Source organism: Leuciscus leuciscus (assembly GCF_965113295.1).
Source record: "Leuciscus leuciscus genome assembly, chromosome: 3".
Classification (NCBI taxonomy): domain Eukaryota; kingdom Metazoa; phylum Chordata; class Actinopteri; order Cypriniformes; family Leuciscidae; genus Leuciscus; species Leuciscus leuciscus.
Window position 1 is genome coordinate 42,212,508 of NC_138727.1, and position 24,243 is coordinate 42,236,750.

At 40.4% G+C, this 24,243-nt stretch overlaps 1 protein-coding gene across 14 annotated transcripts in view; it reads right to left on the reverse strand.

The window, feature by feature from the left end:
• Window positions 1–308: 308 nt before the first annotated feature.
• Window positions 309–24,243, reverse strand: part of tenm3 (teneurin transmembrane protein 3) — a 282,460-nt gene continuing 258,525 nt past the window's right edge. For 11 of the 14 annotated variants that reach the window (XM_082163193.1, XM_082163199.1, XM_082163186.1 and 8 more), the window contains 11 exons: window positions 20,349–20,598; window positions 18,079–18,099; window positions 13,403–13,635; window positions 12,749–12,903; window positions 9,222–10,096; window positions 8,153–8,328; window positions 7,104–7,339; window positions 6,175–6,471; window positions 2,434–4,045; window positions 2,182–2,312; window positions 309–1,955 (listed from right to left, as the gene is read on the reverse strand). In XM_082163193.1, coding sequence (XP_082019319.1) covers window positions 1,197–1,955; window positions 2,182–2,312; window positions 2,434–4,045; window positions 6,175–6,471; window positions 7,104–7,339; window positions 8,153–8,328; window positions 9,222–10,096; window positions 12,749–12,903; window positions 13,403–13,635; window positions 18,079–18,099; window positions 20,349–20,598 — 4,745 coding nt within the window. In that variant the 3' untranslated portion in view covers window positions 309–1,196. The remainder of the gene's footprint in view (window positions 1,956–2,181; window positions 2,313–2,433; window positions 4,046–6,174; window positions 6,472–7,103; window positions 7,340–8,152; window positions 8,329–9,221; window positions 10,097–12,748; window positions 12,904–13,402; window positions 13,636–18,078; window positions 18,100–20,348; window positions 20,599–24,243) is intronic. The other 3 variants (XM_082163194.1, XM_082163196.1, XM_082163191.1) reach the window with 1 other exon arrangement.

Consider the following 24,243-nt stretch of genomic DNA (forward strand, 5'->3'; position numbering starts at 1 on the left):
ATAATTTCTGGCAAATTACTAAACCCTTGTTGGGTTTTTAGTATTCGATTGTAGTATTTACTCAAACCACATCTGACAGCTACTCTAAACCTATTGTTGATTACAGCTGCAGCAACAGCATGAAATCTCTGAACATATTTAGACAATCTGAAAAAGAGAGAAATAAAAAGAAAAAATGGCAACAATCAGTTTCAGAGGATGGAAAGAGAAGAAAAACAATGTTGAGGATTCAATGACACAGTACAGCTGATTTTATTTCAATTAGCATTACCACAAATTTTGATAAGATAAAATCTTAAAATTCATGAGTATAAACAGTAATGCATGACAAGACGAAAAAGTCTCAATATTTGTAAGATTTTATTTTTATGTATAAACACTGTACATAAATTACTTTCTCTGCGACTAATATTGTACGGATAAGTGAAATTTTTTTAATAAAAAAAAAATCCATAAAGATATTCTAACATCTCTTGTCAAAGTACCGGTCAGTTATGAGATATATATTTATATATTTTGTTCTGTCAGTTTCCGCTCTATTCACCACTTGGGTTGGTTCAGGAATGAGATTGTACACTCAGATTTGATTATATGAACCACAACTGTGTCCCTTAACAAAATCAAAGCAGAAGAGAAACGATCAACTAGCTCACAGTCTGAAACCTCAGTCCTCACTAGTTGACAAAATTTTGCTGAAAACAAGGATGCCCAGGACAGTTTGAACCACTGAATTAGTCACTGTCTTGCGAAAAAAGACATTATATTAGTTCATCTGGGTGCAGTGGTCTTTGCATGTAAACACATTTGCTTTTTTTCCTCTATTTTATCACTGACCATGTCACCTTTAAGGTTTTATATAAAAAAGCAACAAAAAAAAAGAAGACAAAAACAAATCATAACTGAGTTTTTTTTTCTTGGGTTGCTCTCTTAGAGAGTCCATTATCCATTCAATGCAATAATGTGGACAAATATGTAGATGGGGGTGTGGTTCAGTCAATGAGAGGAAGTGCCTCAAGTTTCTTTTTTGTATAATTGCAGTGTGTGTGTGGCACTTAGGCACAACTCCTCACTTCTCTGACATAAACCCTTTCCCTTAAGTCTCTGGGATAGGAGTTCTGGGAGTGTGTACACAGGAGAGAGGAGCTTGGGGAGAAGAGGGGCAGTAGTCTGTTGAACAGCCTGTGCTGTGCAGACTGTTACCTCTTCCCAATCTCGCTCTGCCTCAGGAACTGGATATTGTTGGCACTGTCGGCCAGTTCAGGGTACTGCTCCACTGATAGTACATAGTAGCCGTCATAACCCAGCACCTTCCCAGAGCTGAGCAACTGCCTCTTCTCCCCCTCTGTCCAAAGACGCACTCCCTCCTCCCCATCACGCACACGCTGCTGCTCCCGCGCCCATGCACTTGACAGTGCTCTTTGGCGGGCCTGCTCTAAGACACGTGCCTTCTCCTCGTCCAGTGTCATGCCATAGCGCACATGCAGAGCCAATGCGCCATACTGCAACTCCACATCTGCAAAGCGACGTGTCCGCCCATTGACCACGGTCGTGGACTGTGACACTGTTACGTTGACTCCATTCTCTAGACTCTTGCGACCGCTAGTGAGTCGCAGGGCGCCCAGGTCACTCTCGGGCAGGCTGGTCTTTATAAAGTAGTGCGTGTCGCGGCCTTCCACTGTGAAGTGCAGGTCCTCTAGATAGAAGGCATTGTTGAGGACAGTGGCCACTTTAATGCAGTCCTCATTTGCTATGTTCAGTGCGTTAGTGGCCACCTGGCCTTTACTGGTAATGGCAAGCATCACACCTTTACCAATGAGGGATTTGACTGTGGCGAACCACAGCCAAGGTTTTTCCCGGCTTGAACGTCGTCGGCTTAACTGGATCTCTGGCATCCTCTCAAAAGATAGGAAAGCCTTGGCCTGCCTCATAACCTCCTGCTGGACCCCTGAGATGGACTAAAGTTGGCAGAAAAAGACAAAACACATTACATAATTAAAATAATTTTTCTTGAGAATGAGTTTGAACTTGAATGATACAAATTAAATGACTTTGTTTTTTATCGTGTTCTTTTAAACTAAAATAGCAAATTTAAAAAAGATCCAGCCAAGTAGTTTATGTAGGACAGAGAAAGTCAAACATATTCATAAGATTCATAAGGGAAAAATGTATTAGATGGCATACCGGTAGGTCATCCCATAGTTGACTCTTCCTCATTTCCAGTGAGGGTTGGGTGAGGTCAAATTTAGGGATGGGAAATCCTGGGATGACATTATGCAGATGAAAGCCAAATGTCACAAGCCAGATGTTGACATCTATAAAATAAAGAACAGACATTGTAAAATAAAACTAAAAACCCTAATCAATTAAACTAATTAAAATTATGGTTGCACAAACAAAACACCAATACAGCATGCCAGAAGGGCCCTCTCTTACCTGTAACATACTCCTTGACTTCATGCACCTTGCTGATGGGATTATTATTGCGGAACATGTACAAGTTGAAGGGAGCTGGGTCTTTACCCACCCTGGTCCAGGTGCTAATATCTGGGGTGGTCCAACGGCCTGCTTGAATGTCATAGTCTCGCTCTCCAAAGTGCAGCAATCTTGTTAAAGGGTCATATAGGCCACCATGGAATCCAATAACCAACTGGAAGTCAGGGTTAGAGTCAAAGTAGATCTCTCCATAAGCAGTATATTGCACCTGCTTGAGGAGAAGCCCATTGCTGCTGAATACAGCAAGTGGTGTTCCTGTGTTGTCACAAGCGATGTAAAACTCCTCACCACTGCTGATCTCCATGGCAAACAGATGGCCTTGTAGGTCATAGTAGAGCGAGGTAATTTCAGAGCTTGAGTGGTTGTACACATGGGTGATGCGTGTTGGGTAGTTGAGGTCCGCATAAAAGAACTGAAGGTGCTGACCCAGGCTATTACGAGAGGCCAGGCGTCTTCCTAGCCCATCATAGCGGTACTGGATGGTCCAGCTACTGGCTTTACTATGCACCCGAACCAAGAGCCCTTTGGAGTTGTACTCAAAGATCTCTGCACCCCTTTGCCGCAGAAAGCCATCTTCATCCATTCGATACTGCACATCGCCCAGCCGTGTGATGCGGTCTCGTAGATCATAGCGGAGGGGAGTGAGTCGTGCACTGTTGCCAGGGTTCAGCAGGTGTAAGTTGCCATTCAGGTCATAATTATACCGCCACATCATTTTTTCATTTAGGTAGACTGTCTGCAGCTGCCCGTCCACATCATACTCATAGCCATATTTGGTGGTGTTGGCGAAAGGGCCAATCTTTATTTCCCTTTTGGTGACACGGCCCATGTTGTCATACTGGATGGTGATCCAGTACATGAGGGAGCGGAAGATCTCGTACTGAATCTCCTTGATGCGGCCATGTACGTCAAAGTGCTTTGTATAGGTCATTACAGCTGTTGATATAATCTGATTAATATCATAATAGATTACTCCAAATTTCCCAAACTGCTCTACCTTGCCAGAGATGTCGTCAAACTGATAAAGGTCTATAGGAAGAGGGGTCTCGTTGATGACTCCTTGCATGCTGGTGACTCGGAAGCTATTGTCATAGGTGTAGTCAAAGCGGGCATTAACCATGCCATCCTCACTGAAGCGGAATATCTGCCGGTCCACCAGAGGACCTATCTGTCGATATCTGATAGAACAAATGAAACCCTCACTCTGAAGGTTGACCGTTTTCAGCACACCTGCTGTCTCATCATAGGTGAAGCTGACCCGTGTGCTGTCGTATAAGATCTCGGACAACTTGTTCTGTCTCCGGTACTTATAGAGGACACGCCGACCAGTGCCCAGGTGTGCCACCCGCAAGAGCTGGCCATCCTCACTGTAGTCCACCGTAACTGAGGCATTACTTTCAGGTGGATTGTAGATGTTGCGGTAGTAACCAACAGAGCGGATAGTTTGCATGGTGTGACGGGCCACACTTGGCATAGTGATAGCAGAGAGTCGATCCTGCAGATCGTAATCAAAAATGTACTGCCGCTGGCTGTGTAATAGCAGCACCATGGACTGTAAATCAAAAGGTGGGAGAGAGGAGAAATTAACCTAAACAATTACTCTTTCATGCTTTTCTTACATGCTATTAAAATACAAATCGTGTGTAAAAACAGGTATTAACGCTCCATTTAGTGATTAGTTCTTTGCCTAATTGAGTTCTCCTTGACCCTCAAGCTTCTAAATGCAGGTCTGTTGCTGCATAAATATGAGGCTTTAGCCTCATGATGTGCCCATACTTATCTCAATAAGGTGGGTTGAAAACGGTTTTCGTGCTCTGAATATTGTGGAACTGGGGCATCAATAAAAAGGGTTTTTAAATGCATCTGTATGCTAAGCTGGAAGCTTGAGGTAAACAAACAAGTCAGCAAGATGTCTTTGAGTTTTGAATGATGGAGGCCTCATGTTTATTCTGTGCCTGTTTTGGGTCTTGTTGGACAATGTGAGAGGTGAGTTGAAGCAAAGGATGATAAATAAGTGTTTCATGCTGTGGGGCTTAAGTACGGACATCCCCAGACCCTTTCGTTGAATGGATCTGAGACTGTGGCATTCAGAGCTACAGCATCACTCCACTTATATTCATGTCTTGCTTGGTAAAATAAGCACACAGACTGACGTCTGCAGATTTTGAGGGATATCCTTAGAGGCCTCTCCACCTTGGGGAATTGCTACAGGAGGTGTCTACCTTTGAGAAGCCTTCACCTTGTCAACCATACTTGGACAGACATTATTCTAGTTCCCTAGGCACTGCTGGTGGCGTATGTTTGATATCCTCTCACTGGTCACGCTACCTGCGCATGTGGCAGGCGACGGAAAGACAGACTATCCATGCATATTTAATCTACACATTTGCACACCATGGTTTTTCTTGCCACAAAACTTTTGTGGTTGTGGCTGAGTGCTCTCTTAAGGGAAACTCACTTTTTATCTAACTGGAACTCTGTAAAAAATATTTTTTTTATAATTAAAAGTGCATAAACAAAAGTGTACAGCATACAACAGCAAAAAAGCTGGGATGTCCTGCAAGTTTGAAGGGTTGGGGTACAAGTTATTCTTTTCATATCACTCTTTGTCTCTATCTTTATGGTATCATTAGGCTCAGCTCAAACCACGGGTTTTCCCTGCAGTCTCATTTTAAGACTGTCATTTTGTCTATAAAAGACTTTACAAAGCAAATTTCCTCTCAACAAACATCCACAACATCCAGTTTCTCCCCCTTTCTGTACACACCAGTTTCTTAAGTCTATAAACCACCCACATACATTTCTGACTCTTAGATAACTAGGGGTCTTTGTTAGGGGTGCAACAGATTGCAGTTGATCCATGATCCGTACGGACCAGGCCCCACGGTTGCATGTGATTTGTGGATTAACTGCTAAATTTAACCATCATAGAGTGGCAAGACAAAACACGTCCAAATGATTACATTTAAGTTACAAAGTTATAAAGCAAAGTTACATTTACCCCCCAACCCCCCGGATGAAAAATCATCCGATCCATTGCTCAAAAACCTTAAATGATCCGAATTGTGAGTTTTTTGTGATCCGTTGCCCCACTAGTTATTGTAGTATAGCTATTTCTTCATGTTTGTACTGCTGACACAGTGAAAATAGTGTGCTTCAGGAAAACCACTTCAAAGGGAGTAACCATCAGAAAATCTCAGTTATGATGGCGGATTGTGGACACCTTGAACTCAAAGAAACAGTTCAACCAGAAATTAAGTTTTCTGTCATTATTTACTTTTTGTTCCAACCCAGTATTCTTATGTGAAACACATAATTATTATGCAGATTGTCCAGGCTGCACTTCCATTCAAGGAAAGTGGAATATTCATACTACCAATCTCCAAAAACCATTACCCTTAAGGCCAAGCCTTACATAGGTTAGACTTACAGTTGTTCATAAAAAATTGTGCTGGAGTATCCAATGTATGTGCATGCACAATTTAACACAAGGAACTTAGTACTTTCCAAACACTGTCAATCCATTTATATCTTTATAATTCTGATTGAGACGTTTTAAACTTCCTTGCAAAATAACCTTTGGAAATTTCAGACAAATAACACAACACATATGCAACACAATCTAGAAAATCTTCTGGTATAAGAGGCCTAGCTACTGTTTAAAAAATTCACAATTCTCACCTTGTCCAAATAGGTGTAACTCCAGGTTTTGCCATCAGCAAAGGTTCTGGAGACTATGCGTCCCTGGCTGTCATATTCTACCCTCTCAATTGTGGGTCCTCTCTGGAGGCTTGTGACCTGGCCAGTGTTGGAATAGGTGAGGTTGACAGACATAAGCTTACTGCTGGGCACCCACAGTGTAGGATGACCAGAGGCATCATACACGATCTTCAGAAGGAACTTTCGATGGTCATCATATATTTTCTCTGAGCGCAGTGAGCGGTCATAGTCCACAGACAGCAGGTTTCTACCGTTGACCTTTATGATAAGAAAACAGAATATTTTACTGATTAGAACATTCATTGCTAACAACAGGCGTAGTATTTTTGTGTGGAGTTGGTTACCCTAATTTCAGAGACATATATTGCTTTGAGGACAGAATAGAACATACAAATTTCATACATATTGGTCATCAACACATTTTTGATGTGACACTCTTTCTCTCTCTCTCTCAATTACAATTCAGCTGCTCTTCATAACTCTTCTTCATTACAAAAACAATATATATAGAAAAAATAATAGAGAATTTAGAAGAGAAATAGATAGTTTGGTTCACTGACAGAAGCTGATGAATAGACAAAAGCTTTTCTTAAGCCATTCTCTGATATGTGTCTGTGGGTTGCATTATGTCAGAATTAGTTTAATTAACAATGTGGATATGAGGGTTGTTTCAATTAATATTAAAGATGAGCCTCTTGTTTCAGTGTTTGCAGAAATACTAATGCATATTTTAAAATGCCAATAATTTAGCACTCTCACATCAATCATGCCAAAAACAGCATTATGAAGAGAATTGTACAGACATAATGCATTATTCTGACTACGCCAGTAAACACATCTAATATATATGACTACTGACTAAGAGTTTTCTAAATTACATTTTCACATACCCTGAGTTTCCTGCCGAACACTACAACCTTGCCCCTGTTCTGTTCTTTTCTGAAGCGCCACTCCACCAAGTTTTGTCCATTTTCTCCAGGCAGCGTCATGTTTCTTCTGGCCACTGTTGGGTTGGATGCGCCTGCAAGAATATGAGGCTCGGTCTGGAAGTGGGAGTCCATTCCATTGGCGTAGATGACCCTCATAGAGTTATCATAGCCCACCTGGTAGCTGTTTCTTAGTTGATCTATGAAGAGGAAAACAGTGAAATGAGTGGGGGAAAAAGCCGGAGAAGATAGGTTATAAAGGATTATGTTAAGACTGTTAATTCAGTGTGGCAGGATCACCACCTTGATTTTTATTCTCAAGTCCCATCATATTTAGTAAGGAGGTTAGAAAAGGATTTGTAAAAAGAAAACCCCATGACACATTAACTACATTGGTTTGTGCTGTGGTTGCACTTTAACATATAAATACATAATCTTCTTTAATCTAACTAAATTCATTTTAATCTAATGACTTTTCCCAAATTGGCGTTAAGTCACCCTATTGCTGCCTGTTACTTCTCCCTATAAAGCAGATGTGTGTAATTTCTGCATCACCAAACAAAATTGCAAAAATAACTTTTCAAACAGGTTTCCCAATCTGCCACTGGTTAAATAAACATACTGTCCTGTCCCAAAGTCAGGTCACTGGTTAAGCCAGTCTGGGATGTTTTGATTATTTGTCTTTGCATATTAAGCTGGGCTAAGGTTTTTAAAAGTATTTTAACATTAAAATAATTCAGCTTTAAACTGTGCTATGCAGATGTATTATTTCAGAACCCAGCTGTCCAGTTTTCATTCCCTGTGGTGCTGTGATTATAGTGAAACTATAAATTACCATCTGACAATTTTAGCTCTAATGAATGAGTAATGAGTGTTTGGTCATTAATATTGATTTAACCTGTGAGTTACAGCTTGATTAGCAGTGTGGAACATTTCCAAGACTTAAAGCAACAGGTCAGTTTAAAGCACCATCAGGGCATTGTTAATAATAATACAGCAGAGATATGGCGCACCTTGAACTAATGTGTAAAATGAGTCAATGGAGGAGAGGTTGGTGGTGATGCTGACATCGTCGTCTCGTCCTGAGGTCTCAATGTCCACTGTTAGGGCTCTGTCCATCTCTCCAATCAGACTGGTGATAATCCCGGTGGGGAATGTCACGTTGGTCAGGCGTCCTTCACTATCATAGCTGAAAATCAAAAATGCCATTACAGCACCTTTTGCAGTTGGACCTCACTTATGTGTGGTCAGCAGTTCTAATGATGGAATGACATTAAGCAGACTAGTGTGCATGTATGGTTTAGAGTCAGTCTTGTTTGGGCCTTGTTTATATGTATGCTATCTGACAGAGGTCAAATGGACAATCTGCTTGTGTACACTAGACAAAGAAAAATGTGGCGTAAACAAAAGTGCAGAAAAAACATGAAATAGGCTGTTTCTTTCCAGTGTGGTTTGCTTTTTGACAAATGCTGCCTAGTTTGAGTTGCCTTACACTCACAACTGGCCGGAGGACATTTAAATAAATTATTTAAATTAATTCTTACCCACAAACATAATAAAAACTTGACTCATTGAAGTCATAATCATTAAGGTCTGTCAATGCCTGCAATGTCTTTGTGGTTATTGGAGGGTAGGTGCACAGACACTTAGTCCAACATGTTTGCCAGAAGGACCTACCCCAGACTGGCATTATGCAAAACCTTTTGGTACACCACCAGCCGGAAAATGTCATTCAAATTCATTTAGCATTTTCACCATGCTCTAAATAGCATGTGGTGAAATTAAATGGTAGGTTTTGTAACTACATGCTGCATTTTTGAAGACTTAGAGAAACATTATTAAACCCTACAGCAGGAATGTGCATTACAACATCAATGTATCCAAAATGTCAAGGCTGACAAAACTGCACATCTTAAAATAATCTTTAAAAGGTAAAAACTCAAACTTCTTTACTTTTTTTTTTTATTCAGTATGTATATGCATATATCTGAGACCACACTGAATATCTTAATTTAAAAACTAATAATAACAAAAAAGAGATGCGCTGTGCCGTAGTGTAAAGGAATTAGTAGAAGCACTCACTCATAAAATGTGGTCCAGCCAATTTGGATGCTTTTGGTGGCTAGCAGGCCGCTGTTTCCATGGTAGGTGAAGAGCACTAATTCCTGCCCCTGTGCTGTGAGGGTCTTAAGCCCTCCATTTGTACCAATTGTCAGCCAAATGACCTGGTTGTCAGGGGCAACAATGCGCACTGGCATTCGATTGGGGTCACGACGAACCCGGAGCGTATTTCCACTGCTATCTGTTACAGCGGTGACATCATCATCATTGCTATAGCTAAAGTTGTACTTATAGTCACCAGTGACTAAGCTCATAGTAAACTGATGTGTTCCATTGGAGTCAAACACGTAAAGTTCTTGCGAGGCAGGTGATGCAACTTCAAAAAGACCCGAAGAGCCTTGCGGAGGTCGATTGTGGCGTATGGCACGGATTCTAATGTTTCCCAGGTCAGCTACGTAGAGCGTTCCATCAGGAGATACCACCAGAGAGGAAGGAGCATTTAGCCTTGCATCTTTGGCATACCCATCGCCCGTCTGGTAACAGTCACAGTTAGCGTCGTTCTTGCAGTCACAGTCGGAGGGTGCTCCTGCCAAGTGAGAAATCTCACCATCCGTGCTGACTTGTCTGATGCGGTTGATCTTCTTTTCATCCGTCTCAGAAATATAGAGCACACCGCTGTATGACAAAGCAATGGCTGTTGCACCTTCTAGAGTGGTCTGGATGGCACGCTTTCCCATGGTGTACTCGATGCCTGGCACCTGGCAATGCATAGGTCTGCCTGCCACAATGCGCACCTGCCTGTTCTCGGTTATCTGTAGTACAACGTTGTTGTCAAGCACATAGATAGAGTTGTCCATAGGGTTGATGGCCAGGTCTGTAGGCCACTCTAAACGCACCTGGAGAAAGGACAGATCAAACAAACAGCTTAAAAAAACTTGCATGCATATACACATAATACACACACAGACACATAATTACATCTACCGCCTGCTCTCTCACTCTGTGCACAGTTGATGTTTGGGTCTGACACTGATGAAGAAGGATCTGTTACTTTGGAGGCTTAATACATTGGGTGCCTCTAGTTCATTCGATTTGCCTGTCGCTGGGTCATTTATTTTGCAATGGGATGCAATTCCTCAGCGCCTACAGGGAACAACTGTCTGGCAAACAAAAGCACAACCAGAACAACATTGTCCACATGGATGACTGGAATACCTCCACTGCTTCAACAAGGCAGTTAAAGAAGGTTTGCAAGGACAGTCTTTTTTGGATGTCTATTAATAAAATAAAATCCTTCACCACCACACACTTCTTTCCTTGATTATACATTGTCTTGTCTGTCTGAATTATCTGGTTTCAATATTTCTTGAATACAGTCTCGACAACTTCAATAACGCTGCCAAGTGCCAGTGGGGAAAAGTTATGCAACTGCATAATCTATAACTCACTCTTGTGAAGATAAGCTGACAGTGTAATTTTCAGTCTGTTCCTAAAGCTGATGAACACAAATGAACACTAATGGAGACTTATTCTCAATGAAATCAACTTATATGGCATGATTGGGACTTTCTTTAACCAGAAAGTCTTCAATGTCTTCAACCAAGAGCACCACATTAAAGTGTAATGGTTCTGAACTACAGCAGCTCCTGTGGATAAAAGCTTTCTCTGCTCAGCCATGGCCCGTCTGTGATTCCACCTTCTACATAATGCATGAACTTAAGAACAGATTTTACTTAGGGCAAACGTATTTTACTTGGGTGCGCCACAACATGCCACCTAAAATGTTTCATCAACCCTCAGGTCACCACCTGATATGCAAAAGGACAACTTGGTAGCCTTAGAGTACTTTTTGTGCTCTGGGGACAAACTTGATTTAGACTGAACATTTTAAACCCCAGATTTAACTGAAGATTTCCTTGAAGAGTTTTTTGAGTTATTTTCTGCTGTCCCTATTGGCCTAACTGAGGTAGGTGACAGTTGTGTAGGTTGAGCTGTATATATCCTTAATGATGCACATCGATGACTTGCTACAGCAAACGTTTGGGTAATTGTGAGGCTGACACCAACTGTCTGGGTCTGTCCATACTTCACTGAGCTTCACTGAGCCTGGACCCAAGGGTATGTTAGACAACTGCCTTATGTCTCGTCCCCAACCTCCATCACTTAGACAGAGACAAATGGGATTGGTGGGGAGACCAGAAAAAAATAAAGTGAGGGGAGAAAGGATTCTGCCTAAGATTGTGGATACATTTCAAAGTTGACTAAACACTGCATATCACCCCATTTCAAGCAAAAGGCCCTCTTGATAATAAAGTTGCAGGTAAAATGGAGTCTCACTCCTACACCCACAATAGATATTACCAAATTACACAATTACCAAAGAACACAATTTCTTGTTTGTTGGGTTGGCTGAAATGGTAGTCTTGGACTGCTGAGACTCAACGACATTAACGTAGCATCACATACAATATCAGCTATTGTCATTGCAGACATAATCTATTTACAGCCAGCTATGATTAATTTATTCCAGAATGTGCCCTATCAGAGTGGTGTACTGAGATAAAACTAATAGTAGTCAGCTGATCATGTGATCCCAACACGGAGATCAAATGTTGAGAAAAATTGCTCCATGTAAAATAAAACAGCTTTTATTAGGCTACTGATTTGACTGCAGTCTTAAACTCATAGGAGTGTTCATCATATTAATCATATTTTTCAAATGTACTATTTATTCCTTTGTGTAAAACTTTTTTTAATGAGGAAAAAATTACTGAGTGGACCTGTCAATGATGTTTTCCACAGACTCACTAATCTAAGCTGATTAGATTGAAAGCAGCCATGGGGGGGAGCTCCAGGTCTTCAAGAAAGTTCCTCTGGTTTTTGTCTTGGTGGAGGCTGCTACAGAGGGCTGACCTCAGGCTTTTGGTTTGTCTTGTTGTCAGTGGATGGATAGAAGGTCATAGTGCAGTTCACTATAAGTGGTTGGCTAGACAAAAATATTAATTAAGACTTATAATTTAAAAGTCTGCAAGCTCTAAAACTCTCTATTATGGTCCTTTAAATAATAAGCTATTATTTACAGGGTTTCAGATAATACAAATGTTTAATTATTATAAACAAATAGTAAATAAATACAAAATAATATTAAAATGTATCAAGGACAACACGAAAAACAATCCTGCCTTCCAGTTCAAATGAGGCAACAGTTTCAGTTGCTTCCAGCCTCTGTTTTTATCTTTGAAACAAGGCCAGTCATCCTAACACCATTTCAGTGATAAAGCAAGAGGATCAGGTTAAAACGGCTATATCTTTGTACTGAGAATCACAGATCGCATTCTGAAATAAATAGAAGTTTGACCTTTCTGCCCTTTAATATTTTGTTTTAGCCCAGTGGCATAACTGGACTGAATTCAACTCTATAAACCATACAACGCTCAGGTTAGCAGTATTGCAGCTTTTCTTTTGTTGCAGCAATAAATGGACAAATTCATATTTAAGATTCAAGAGCACTAAGCAGTGATGTAGAGCAGGTGAGTATGGATATATACCTGTCCGATATGCATGCTGGTATCACAGGTCAGAGGGCGAGCAGATGTAAGGTCATTAGACCCCAGCAGTGTTGAGATGATGCCATTCCGGTCTACTTTCCGGATCATGGTACCATCCACAAAATAGATGAACCCGTTCTTATCCACAGCAATGCCTACATAGAGAGGGGGAGGGGCAGATGTGAAATCTGCAAATAGACACACACACTGCACCTGCAAACAGGCGAAACACGACTGGTACACATGTCACGCTTGCCCCTGTGGTTTCCAGGTCACTGAAGACGCGGTGCTTGGTGAATTATTCACAATGAGCTTTTGGGTGGTGAATTATTCCTGAGCTAAGAGTGATGTTGAGAGCAAGTAATATGCAGGAAGATATGTTTTTTTTTTATCTAGTCAGAGCTAAAACCAAGAGGCAAGGAACTGAACCCTCTGGCGCTCTGATTGAGTGAGTATCATAGGCCTCACTAGCAAATGTGCTTAATGGCTGGATGTTGCTGTGTTGATAACTTCAAATAAAACCAGTATTATTTTATTATCAAAATAGAGTTTTTTGTATTATTTGTGCATGTGTTTGTGTGTGAGAGAGAACAGAAGTGTGTCATGTTTAGCTATAGTAGTCGATATTGATTTACAGGTGTTCAGTCTCTTTACCTTTGGGTCCCAGTAGTAGCGCCTCGGTGGCCTTGCCTCCATCCCCACATCGAGCCTCGTCAAATGGCAGACACTGTTCTCCGGTCCCTGCCACAACCTCTGCGTTCTGCAACAGCTCTTTGGTTCCTGTTAGGGCTTTAGGCTTGAAGATTCGTCGTGAGTTGGTGTCCGAAACATACAGCTGACCTGTCATCGGGTCTGTTGCTAGGTAGTACCTATGTGCAGGATTGTTGCTAATGGGACAAAAGTAAAAATGTCATAATTACAAGAATATCAGTATAGTTAACCTTTATAATATATATATATACACACATATAAACAAACAGATACAACAACACAATTGAATGGATAAATTTGAGACAGAATAAGAGGAAGTTCATTTTATAAGTTTGAGGTATGGAATGGATAACTGAACAGGTTGGCATGAAAAAGTTAAAAACAATTATTTCTGTTTTAGTAGATGTCTCATGTCCGTAAACCAGTATGGTAATAATCCTAAAATTACAAACACAAAGTTAAGTTCTAAGTTGTTGAAGGCCTATAGATGTATAGAAACGTGATCACTGATCTTAGGCATTTGTGTTTTAATGTTGAAGTGAATGTACTTGTTTGGCCTGGCTAGCTAGAGGGGAAAGTAGTTGAGCACTCTGTCAGAGTGAATCTAATGCGTTATGACTGGAAATCACTATCGTCTGACACAACCATAATGATGCCCACCAAACTGTCACATCCTTTCAATCATTTGCACTTCCCATCCGCACTCCTATGACAAAGGAAAAAGCCAGCAAGCAACATGAAGTGATGTATCTGTTGAAGAAAATCAACAACTTGTCGCAGTGTTTCAATTAGAAGCGACTAAGGACTAAGAATAGCGCAGACACCTTGCAAGAGGGTTGGCTTTGGGGCAGGCAAACAGATGCTGGCTGCTGTAGTTGAAATCTCTGCTTTGTACAGTAACTGACAAACTTTTATTTATATTTTTCACTAATCCCAATAACCTCACTTACTGATCTAAAATCAAATTTACAAAGTGGTATTGGGCTCCATGTTTGAGCTGATCCATGGTCATTTTTTGGTTATCCGATATTTTGCTCTGTTCCAAAACCTAGTGAGCTCAGCTGCTTATGGAGGTATGATTTTATGGCACCATAGGCATGCTCCCATTGTGAAGGGTCTTCAACCCTGCTCCTAGGGACCAACTTTCCCACAAAGTTTAGCTCCAACCCTAATCAAACACACCTGAACCAGCAAATCAAGCTCCTCAGTATTGCTTGAAAATCAAAGGCAGGTGTGCTGAAGCAGGTTGGAAATAAACTTTGCAGGACAGTGGGTCTCCGGAAGCAGGGTTGAAGACCTCTGACCTAAGGTATCTCATTTTAGTGGTGTTTGGAAGACAGCAAAGAAACTCATTATATTTGGGAACAGAGCTAAAGTGTGTTTACCGTAGGGCTGTCAAAGTACCAGTACTTCGGTCCCAAGTTGAGATTAGACGTAACGTACCAGTCTTTCTATATTACCGGCAGTATCGAGTACCGTGACAATCGGACTGATTCTGAAACTGCAATGTCAAACAGATCCGCGCATTAAGTCTTAGGGCCCTATTTTAATGATCTGAAACGCAAGTATCAAACGCAAAACGCAAGTAACTTTGTGGGCGGATCTAGGGCACTGTTGCTATTATACTGGTGGGATAAATGACTCTTGCGCCCGACGCAAATCTAAAATGGGTTGGTCTGAAGTAGCTACATTACTCATAGGTGTGGTTTGGGCGTAACGTGAAATAAACCAATCAGAGTGTCATCTCACATTCCATTTAAAAGCAGGCGCGCTTGTTCCATGGCGGCTTGCTATTATAACGGGAGATTTGCCAGGCGCACGCTAGGAGCGGTTCACAGCCGAGGAGACCGACGTTCTCGCCAGGGCCGTAAAAGAAGAAAAGTGACATTGTATGGGGATGGGAGAAACCCACCCAAATTAGCTTCGGTTAAATAGGAGTATAATAATTTGGGTAAATGTGTAAGCTAGATTTATGCCTATTTTTTCACATCTTCATGGACACCACAATGATTTCCCTCATGTTGAATATTTTTCCTTGTAATTATGTATGGTTTGCAAAAATGTGAACTGCTGCATCTGTGTAGATGTGATAAGCAAAGTGCATGCGCATTGTGCACATGCTACATTATGGCCCTTAAAGCATGCGCCCTTAAAATAGCATCTGAACGCGCCACTGAAAACGCGCCACTGACTTTAGACTAGTTTTTTCTTGGTCTGTGGTGGAATTGTTTACTGGAACTGCAAAATAGCACCAGGGAACGTTTGCGCCGGAACACGCCTCCTCTTTTCGCTGAACCGCCCCCGGGAGCGCAAGTTCATTCCCTAATTTTCCGCTGTGCGTCGGGTGCAAAATAGGAATGATACATTGTACAATGTACAAAGTCAATTGCGCTGGATGCAAGATAGGGCCCTTAAAGTGTAAGTGCAATAGACCTGCCACTTATTGTGTTACCTGTAATGTGTTTAATTTGTTTTTCATTTTATCACTAACTTTTCATTAGATTTTTAAAATTAATTTAATATATTTAATTTTCAAATTAAACCGTGAAATTTGACTGGTATTGGTACCGACTACTGAAATATTGGTACCATGTCATCAACCCTATTTTACAGAAAAGCAATATACAGTAGTTTTGTACAGCTTTCACATGTGATAATTACACTGTTTACAGTTTGAATCAGCATGCACCAGCAACTCGGGAAAAGACCAAAGGGCTAAAAAGGTCTCCGGGTTATGTTAGTTATTGTTGCTATGTGGCATAGACGCCACATTGCACTTACAGTAAATATAGATCAAACAGACTAAAAATAATATACCATTTTGCTGTGCCAAATGGAAACAAATGTGAGTTCTGGGAGTGAAGCAGGGAAGGTAGAGGCTTAGAGACGGCTTGGTTTAAGGACACTGAGGCTTGGGGTCAATAATCTCCTAAGTTTATGGGGCTCTGTGGAGCATTAGGCTATATGGGCGTGACATGATGACACATACAGATGAGCCGAGACATCTAGGACAAGAGGAAGTCGAAGGCTAGCCATTAGATGGCTTGTAATGTTCACCAGCCAGAAACAGTGCTTGTGAATTAATAACTCTTAGCACTTATTAATTCAGAGTCATTAATGCTTAATGTGTCGTTTTTGTTTCTCAGAAACATTGAGAAATGTTGGTGAAAAGATGGATGCGTCTAAAAATACGCCCTTTTAATTACGTCAACTGAACTATTTTGCCCACACACAATGTAACCATATAGTGCAGTTGGCCACTAATTCCATTTTAAATGATTTGGTAGGAGACAGAGAGGAACGGTTAGCATGTCCATGGGATTCCTAAATTTATCCCTGGTTGCAAATTTATTCAACAGGCTCTAATGGCTTTGGCTCGCCCACTTCAAATTACTCGCATTTATTTCCATTCATGAGCTCCATACGTCTGCGATTAAACCCTACAGAGGTTTCAAACAGAACTTAATGTAGGATATCAACATCTACAGCACTCTGTACATTGTCCCTCAACTGGAACTATTCAAACATCTGTGGGATGATGAGGGTCTATTTGCAGTGTTTATCAGGAACTTCTGCTTGTACAGGGCGGAGACATTTGGAGCTGAAGTACTGGAGACCTGTCAAGAGAGGTTTATGTTCTGAATCCTTCCTTAGAAAACAGGTCTACACCAGTGTCAGCTAAAATGGACGTCTGTGTATTTTACTTAAACCTTTTCTGGCCAGAGAATCAAAAGATGAAAAAAAAACAAAAACAAACATTGCTTTCTAAGCTACATGAGGCATCTTTTGACTTTCTGGTATATGCAATATGCCACATTAAAATATTTTTTTTTACTTGAGTTCTACATAAATGCCTCAGCTAAGCTTCCCTTATATCCACAAAGTGAAGAAAGAGGTTTCACAGAGCAAGAAAAAACGGTTGAAAGGAATTTTTCATTGTTTTGGGAAGACATGGGAATTTGGGATTAGTGATGTTGATTTATAAACCACTGACAAACTAAGATTGTGTTTGAAGAAAAATTATAGCCATTATGTTGAATTATACTAACCATTTTGTCAGGAATTCAGATCTGTTGTCAAAACCTGTACAGTAGTGTTTTCAATGGAACCACACCATTTCTGCACTATCAACAGAGACATCTGAAGTCTGAGACCACATTGACAATCTGGGATACAAAATGTGATTTAATCCTGGAATTAAAGATTGATTGAAAAATGTACTATGTGAGTTCTTTGTATAAAGGGTCAAATTTACTTCAAGCATCCTGTATGTGCAATGGATCACATGATTATCAGGTTTCACACAAACTTGTGGAAATCATGCATGTTGATAATATAATTTGTAATTAAAAAACATTACTAGTGGTCTTAGACTTTCAGACCTCACTTTACTAAAGATTTGGGCAATGAGCTTTAAAGCAAATGACGTGAGTTAAATAATACCAAGAAAATCAAAAACTTTAAGAACGATCTCAAAATGTCATTGGTACTCCAGAAACATCTGAGGCAGATGACACACATTTACATTACTTCTGATGACATGCAACAACAATCACTTAAAAATAAATAAATAGACTGCACCAGAATGGAAGGAGCAGTGCATTAATGAGATGGCTTACCTATGTCTGAAATCTTTATTTCTTAGGATAGCAGAGGAAAAAAGAACAAGCAAGAGAGATAAGAAAGGGGAGAGAGTGTAAAACAGCAGAAGCACATAAATCTTGTTAAGAAAGAGAAAAAAACAGGTGTGCATATATTAATCACATGGACAGGAAATAACGCAGTGAGATGGGCTGTTAACTGTACTTTGTCTGGTTTCTTAAACAGAGTTGGATATGTGAATATTCCACCTGGGAACTGAAGAACAGTATGAGCTCACAGCACATGCTGAGGTTAACTGGCCCATAATAGCAAATTGATTGTGTCCCAGACAATGAAAAGCAATTCCTTAAACATCGCCTTTAGCCGCACAGAAGCCACGCTGTGAATATGTCACACAGAGGACCACCATTTCATTTTCTACATCCATGTGTTTAAGTGCTTTAATGAAGGAATTTAATTTACAGGAGCAGCAGACACACAAAGATGATACTGAAACCTGTTAAGTGCTGGGCCATTTATAGAGAACTCGTGTGAGTGCACATATGAGACATTTTTGTGTGGGTATCAAGTTGGGGGCAGATGGAATGAAAGGAAGATGATAAGATAAGGTTAAAAATACAGTAAGTGTCAATGACAGAAAGACACAGGCATGGAAAACATGAGATGGAAAACGAGAGGCGGCTAAAAGGACGAGACAGACGATTTAAGGGGAAAGAGAAAGGAATAAGAGATAAGGAAAGAAAGGAGATAAGAGGTAGCGGTCATGTATCACCGCAATGGCTAAATGAGGTGCTGCAGGAGAGCAGGGAGTGACATGGAGGGCCCTCTAGGCCCCGCCGAGTGTGAGGGAAGAATTTATGATCATTTCAGCGAGAGTCTATAAAAGACCCGAGACACGGATCTGATTTCATATAGAGGAACCCTGAGAGCACTTTGAAAGAATATCTACGCATCTCTGTGTGGATGTGTGAGCCCACTCTAGATCTAAGGAAAGGAAATGACAGGTCTTGAGGTTTGAAAGAAGAGGGCACATATGTTCACCTCATGGTTGTAATGTATCAGTTCTGCACCTCTGCACTTCATGGTGTTTTGATTATTCACACACTGTGTTCACAGTCAGGAGAGAATACAGTTTGAATATTTGAGATAGTTTAGATTATTAAATTAATATAGGCATGCTGCACTCATATATGTTCAATTAAACCACACTTTTTTTATTTATTTTTTTTGGACACTGAACAATCAAAACCAATCTTTCTATTACAGAGGTGGCACATTTGACAGTGCTTTTTGGTGATACTTTCCTGTTAAAGGGAAAATCTGACATCATTTACTAACCCTCATGTCACTCCAAAAACGTAGGCCTTTTTTTTTTTATCTTCCGAGGAACACAAAAGGAGTTCTTTTTTTCCAGGCTGCTCTTTTCTATACAATGAAAGTGACTGGAGACTGGGGCTGTTGAGCTTCTGACAGCCCAGGTAATCATTCACTTTGATTGACTGGAGAAGAATCCAGGACATACAAAAATAATTCCTTTAGGGTTCCAAAAAACAAACAAAAAAACATGCACTTTTTAGCTTAAATTAACATTTTATTAATAAAAATGCATTTTATGATATTTAGAGGACCAGCAGAGGTGTTGTAACTTTTGGCTAAACTGCTGTAAAATAATTGAATGATGAGATTTGAGTTTTTGAATGCCAACTGAAACTGAAATGAAACTCAACCACAGTAAATTTGGGTGGCAAATAAATACCCTATAATCAACAAAATACAACTACATTTCAATAAAAAATAAACATACTTGTTGAAATGATAATCTTTACTGCCATATAATAAAAATCTCAGTGATTACTCTCTTTGAAGAAACAAAAAACTTAGTTTAGTTGGGTTGGCAGAAAAACTCTGACAGATAAACACTGTTATTTCTCTGAGCTAAGTAAATAAACAGGCACACACAGACGTGTACACAGCCTTTGATGTGGGCTGGACGAGCTCAATAGAAGGCTTGTGTTGGATCATAAAAAAGCGAGGTATGGGAATATATATTTCTTCTCGTCTTGGGGGCGAGAGCACCGGTAATGAGTCACCCTTTACAGACGAGAACTCCGTCACTGTCAGCACGTTCTTTTCAGACCACATGAGCCTTTTACTGGGCTGAGTGCCCCATTTTACAGTCTTAACAACATAAAGTATTCATATCATTAGCACAAAGGCTACACCAGACTGTCTTTTATACCTCTTTTAATTTCATTTCATTCCTCTTTTACTAGCTTGCATTTCTTACCTCAGCTCCATAACACTGGTAACGTTTCCTGAGGGAAAGATGCGTCTGATGTAGTTGAAGTCACCGACAAACAGACTGCCATCAGATCCACAGGCGAGGGCCACTGGAGCCAGCAGTTTGTTGCCATCAGCCTGGCCATTACAGCTGGGGCAGGAGATACTGCGCCTGCGTCCATTACCCATTATGGTGCTGATCACTGGAGGCTGCTGGGAGACGAAGACGTTCTCACCGTTGCCTTTGTACAGGATGCCTGCAGGACAGGAAGAGAGGGTTGTGTGGGTGAGCTACGGTAAATAAAAAATTCATATCATGATCTAATGAATATCCATAGCTGTGATTTTTATAATGTAACATTAATCCAGTACTCTAATCTGATTGGGTAAACAAGTTCACAGTTTGTATCATTCTGCCTGTCTGTGTTTGCAGCATTCCAGACAGCCAATAGGCTATATATCTGTGTATATATAATATAATATATACATACACAGACATCATAGTGTGTACACCTGACATTCCCCCCAGCAGTAACCCGAGGATATGCTTTGCTCACGGGCAGACATGTGATAGTTTATGGAAAACTCCTCTCAGTTATCAGCCTGACTTTTTAACAATTAGACCAACCTAAACCAATCATAAAGTAATCAAAGCAAAAGACAAAAAATCTGTAAAAATGTAATCAGCTATACCCATTTAGTAAATGAGAAGAGAGTTTATCTATGCAATATCTCATTACTGCTATAATAACCCATAAATCCCATGCACATCAAGAGATCTGTGTAGTTTATTCAATATTCTACCTCTTTATCCATACCTTTGGCTAAATAGGATATTCATTTTAAAAAAAAATCATTTTAATTATATAAATTAGGCAGAAATAAACTAGGAAACATATCAAACTAACATTACGAACAATTAGGAAAAAATAACTGCTTCTTATCTTACGTATTAGCATTTCTTAAACAGTAATTAATTTTTGCTTTTGAATATTTTATTCTCAGATAATTTGCACCTTAATGTAATGTTATCAAAGGGTGTTGCCGTTTTCAGACTGGTTCACAAAACGGTCTGCTTTATAGTAACGTAGCATACTGATAATTCTACTGTTAATATATTCAGCAGCGAGAAAAGGGGAAATCTGGCAGCAGTTCAGAATCGATAAACAGCCCAAACACATGCTGCTTGGTTATATGGCACAGGCAACTTAAGAGAATCAATTAATCAAATCACATGATGAAATGACTGTTGGGTGCATCACATTAAGTTATCTTTATATTTTTAATATGTCTTTTTGTTTTTGTTCCCTAGTATAAATTCAAAATGAAAAACTAATACTGACCTGATTCCCACTGTTAAAACGATTTCCTGACTGTCACTAAACTGTGCGTGAACAAGTTATTATTCATAGCAACTAAAGTTTTTTCCAGTTTTCTATTTATGACTGCACCACTTCAATTCTGAATCCAGGTAATACACCGTGGTTAATCTTATAGCCACAGCAATTTTGAATTTGCGTGCTTGTAAGTTGGAGTATATTTGGGGGAAAAGCATACATGAATGTGTTTCTGATAGTCTCGCTGTATATTTGTGTGTGTGCATGTTAAACACAGTGTGGAAATGCCACAGGGTGCGAGTCTGGGCTGTGTGATGAGTTTGGTTGGCCCTAGGTTTGGATTTGATCCTCGATGATGTCCTTTAATATTCTCCCTCAGGATATATTTTAATGGTGCACTAATAGCAACACCCGATCGACCCTATGCTAAACCCCACCTCCGCTGGTCGTTTCCCGTTACCTTATTCCTCAGACAGCAGCATAATTAGTACTACTTTTATTTTATGAGAGGCAGGAATTGTATACAAATACCAGATAACGTGTGAATAGGTAAACAAAAATAACCAATGTTAGTAACACTAAATAATAAAATTAAAATAAGAGAAAACATGCCCTAAAACTATCCTACAACTGTAGAAGCCCTGGGCAATCTGCAAAAGTACCCCTCCCACTTTTAATAAATCTCCAGCTATTGTCAATAAGAAATTTATAAGATATTGAATATCTATCTGCTTTCATGGTTGAAAAAAACACCATTACATTTTAATAACTAGTTTTTGAAATGTAAAGTGTGTAGAAAGAGCATGTTGCTTCAGCATGTTTTCTCCATTCATTTGAGCAGGTCAATACTGCACACATGTAATACAGCACTACAGTAATACAGTTTATTAAGCAAACATAAACCAGGGAATCCTTAAATACTAGATGAACTACCCCACACGAAACTCAAACTATCTGGCCTGACATAAGGAATATGTGATTTTAAATGTTAAAAGGAAAAAGTTAATATTCTATACTCCCAGCGTCAGGTAGAGTTTATATTTACATTTATATTCTTAGAAGAAGCACACACATCACATTTAATGGCAAGAACCAGCAAAGAGAGCTGAGGATACATGACACCTGCTAAGCCAGGCCTCACAATTTCATACAGAATGCTGAATTTAATGGGGTTGCTGGCTCTCAGTTCCCATAGAGAAAGCAAACAAGACCGAGAGAGAGAGGGAAAGGAGATGGAGGGCATCAGGGAAAGACAAGCGATTCGTAGACGGAGCAGAAATAACATTTGCCACCACAAACCGCTGTCATCCACTGTGAGTGCTCAAATTAGAGTCCACCACAAGTCTCCTGTCAACTGTGAACTCCACTAACTTCCTACTGCCTTCTCAGCACAACCCCTCCCACACAGAGAGGGATACATTTTGTTCCCAAAAGTAGCTGCGACACTGCCTACATCCGAACCGTCATAGAACCTCAAAAGTGTCCGATTTGGAGTGTGCTACATCGGTACCAACTTGCTTGCCACACAAATAGCACTATGCACAGGAGAGACCTGACTCAATTGATTACATTACAGTTAATTACACTGAAAAATTATCATCAATACTTTTCAGTAGTGAAGGAAATAATGTCTATTTATAATTAATATTTCCCTCACCTCGTCCACCATCTTGGGGGAGTCTGTGATGCCTTAAAATGCTGCCTCTGTAGTAAGTACACTGTTTTGGAACAGAGCAAAAGTGTGTTTCCAAAAACTTGGAGAATGTGAGCATCTGTTCATTCTTCGCAAATGCGTGTGTGTGTGTGTTAAAGATAAGACTGGACAGAACCAGAGAGATTCGAGAGAGAGAGAGGAAGTGTTCTTACGCACATCGAGTCAAAGTGTGCAGGTGAACTCAAAGTGTCCAAGTCAATATAATGTTTTCTAAAAGCGCCCTTGCGATCACAGTTAGCTGCTTATTGGGAATTGCTTTGAAAACAGCAGGGTGTTCGAGACTGGGGTGGGGGGGGTCTTCAAAGCTGCACTTCAAAGGATGACTTCATGCTGTGCTCGCTAAATTATTCACATCGGGCAACGTGCTGGAATTCTGCATCTAGCTCCTCTGTGCGCTAATTATGAGTGAGATCAATGACGCCATCTTAAGCCCCCTCTCGGGTGTGCTTGGGCACCGGTCCACACAGCAGCCGCATCGCGGTCTAAACGTCCCCATAAATCTCAATATACCTCCTCCTCTGATCAACCACCCACCATCGATTAAGCCATTGAGCGAGGGATTGGCCGGAAGAGTGAGAGGGATGGAGGTTCGTAGATGGAGGGCTAAACTACATTTAGGCTACTCTGTAGCGATCCTCCGCTAACAAAGACAAATTGGACAAAGGAGGTTCGTTGGCCCTGGGAGAGACCCACACGACCTTGACTTCAAACCGAGCTTCTCTGAGGGAGGTCGCTCCAGATACACACACAGACACGTGTATACAAAAAAACACATTTTCAATGGCTAATCGGAGCCATGCGCATGAGTCGCTCCTTCACGCAAATTACTCGTGGTTGCATTACAGTAATGA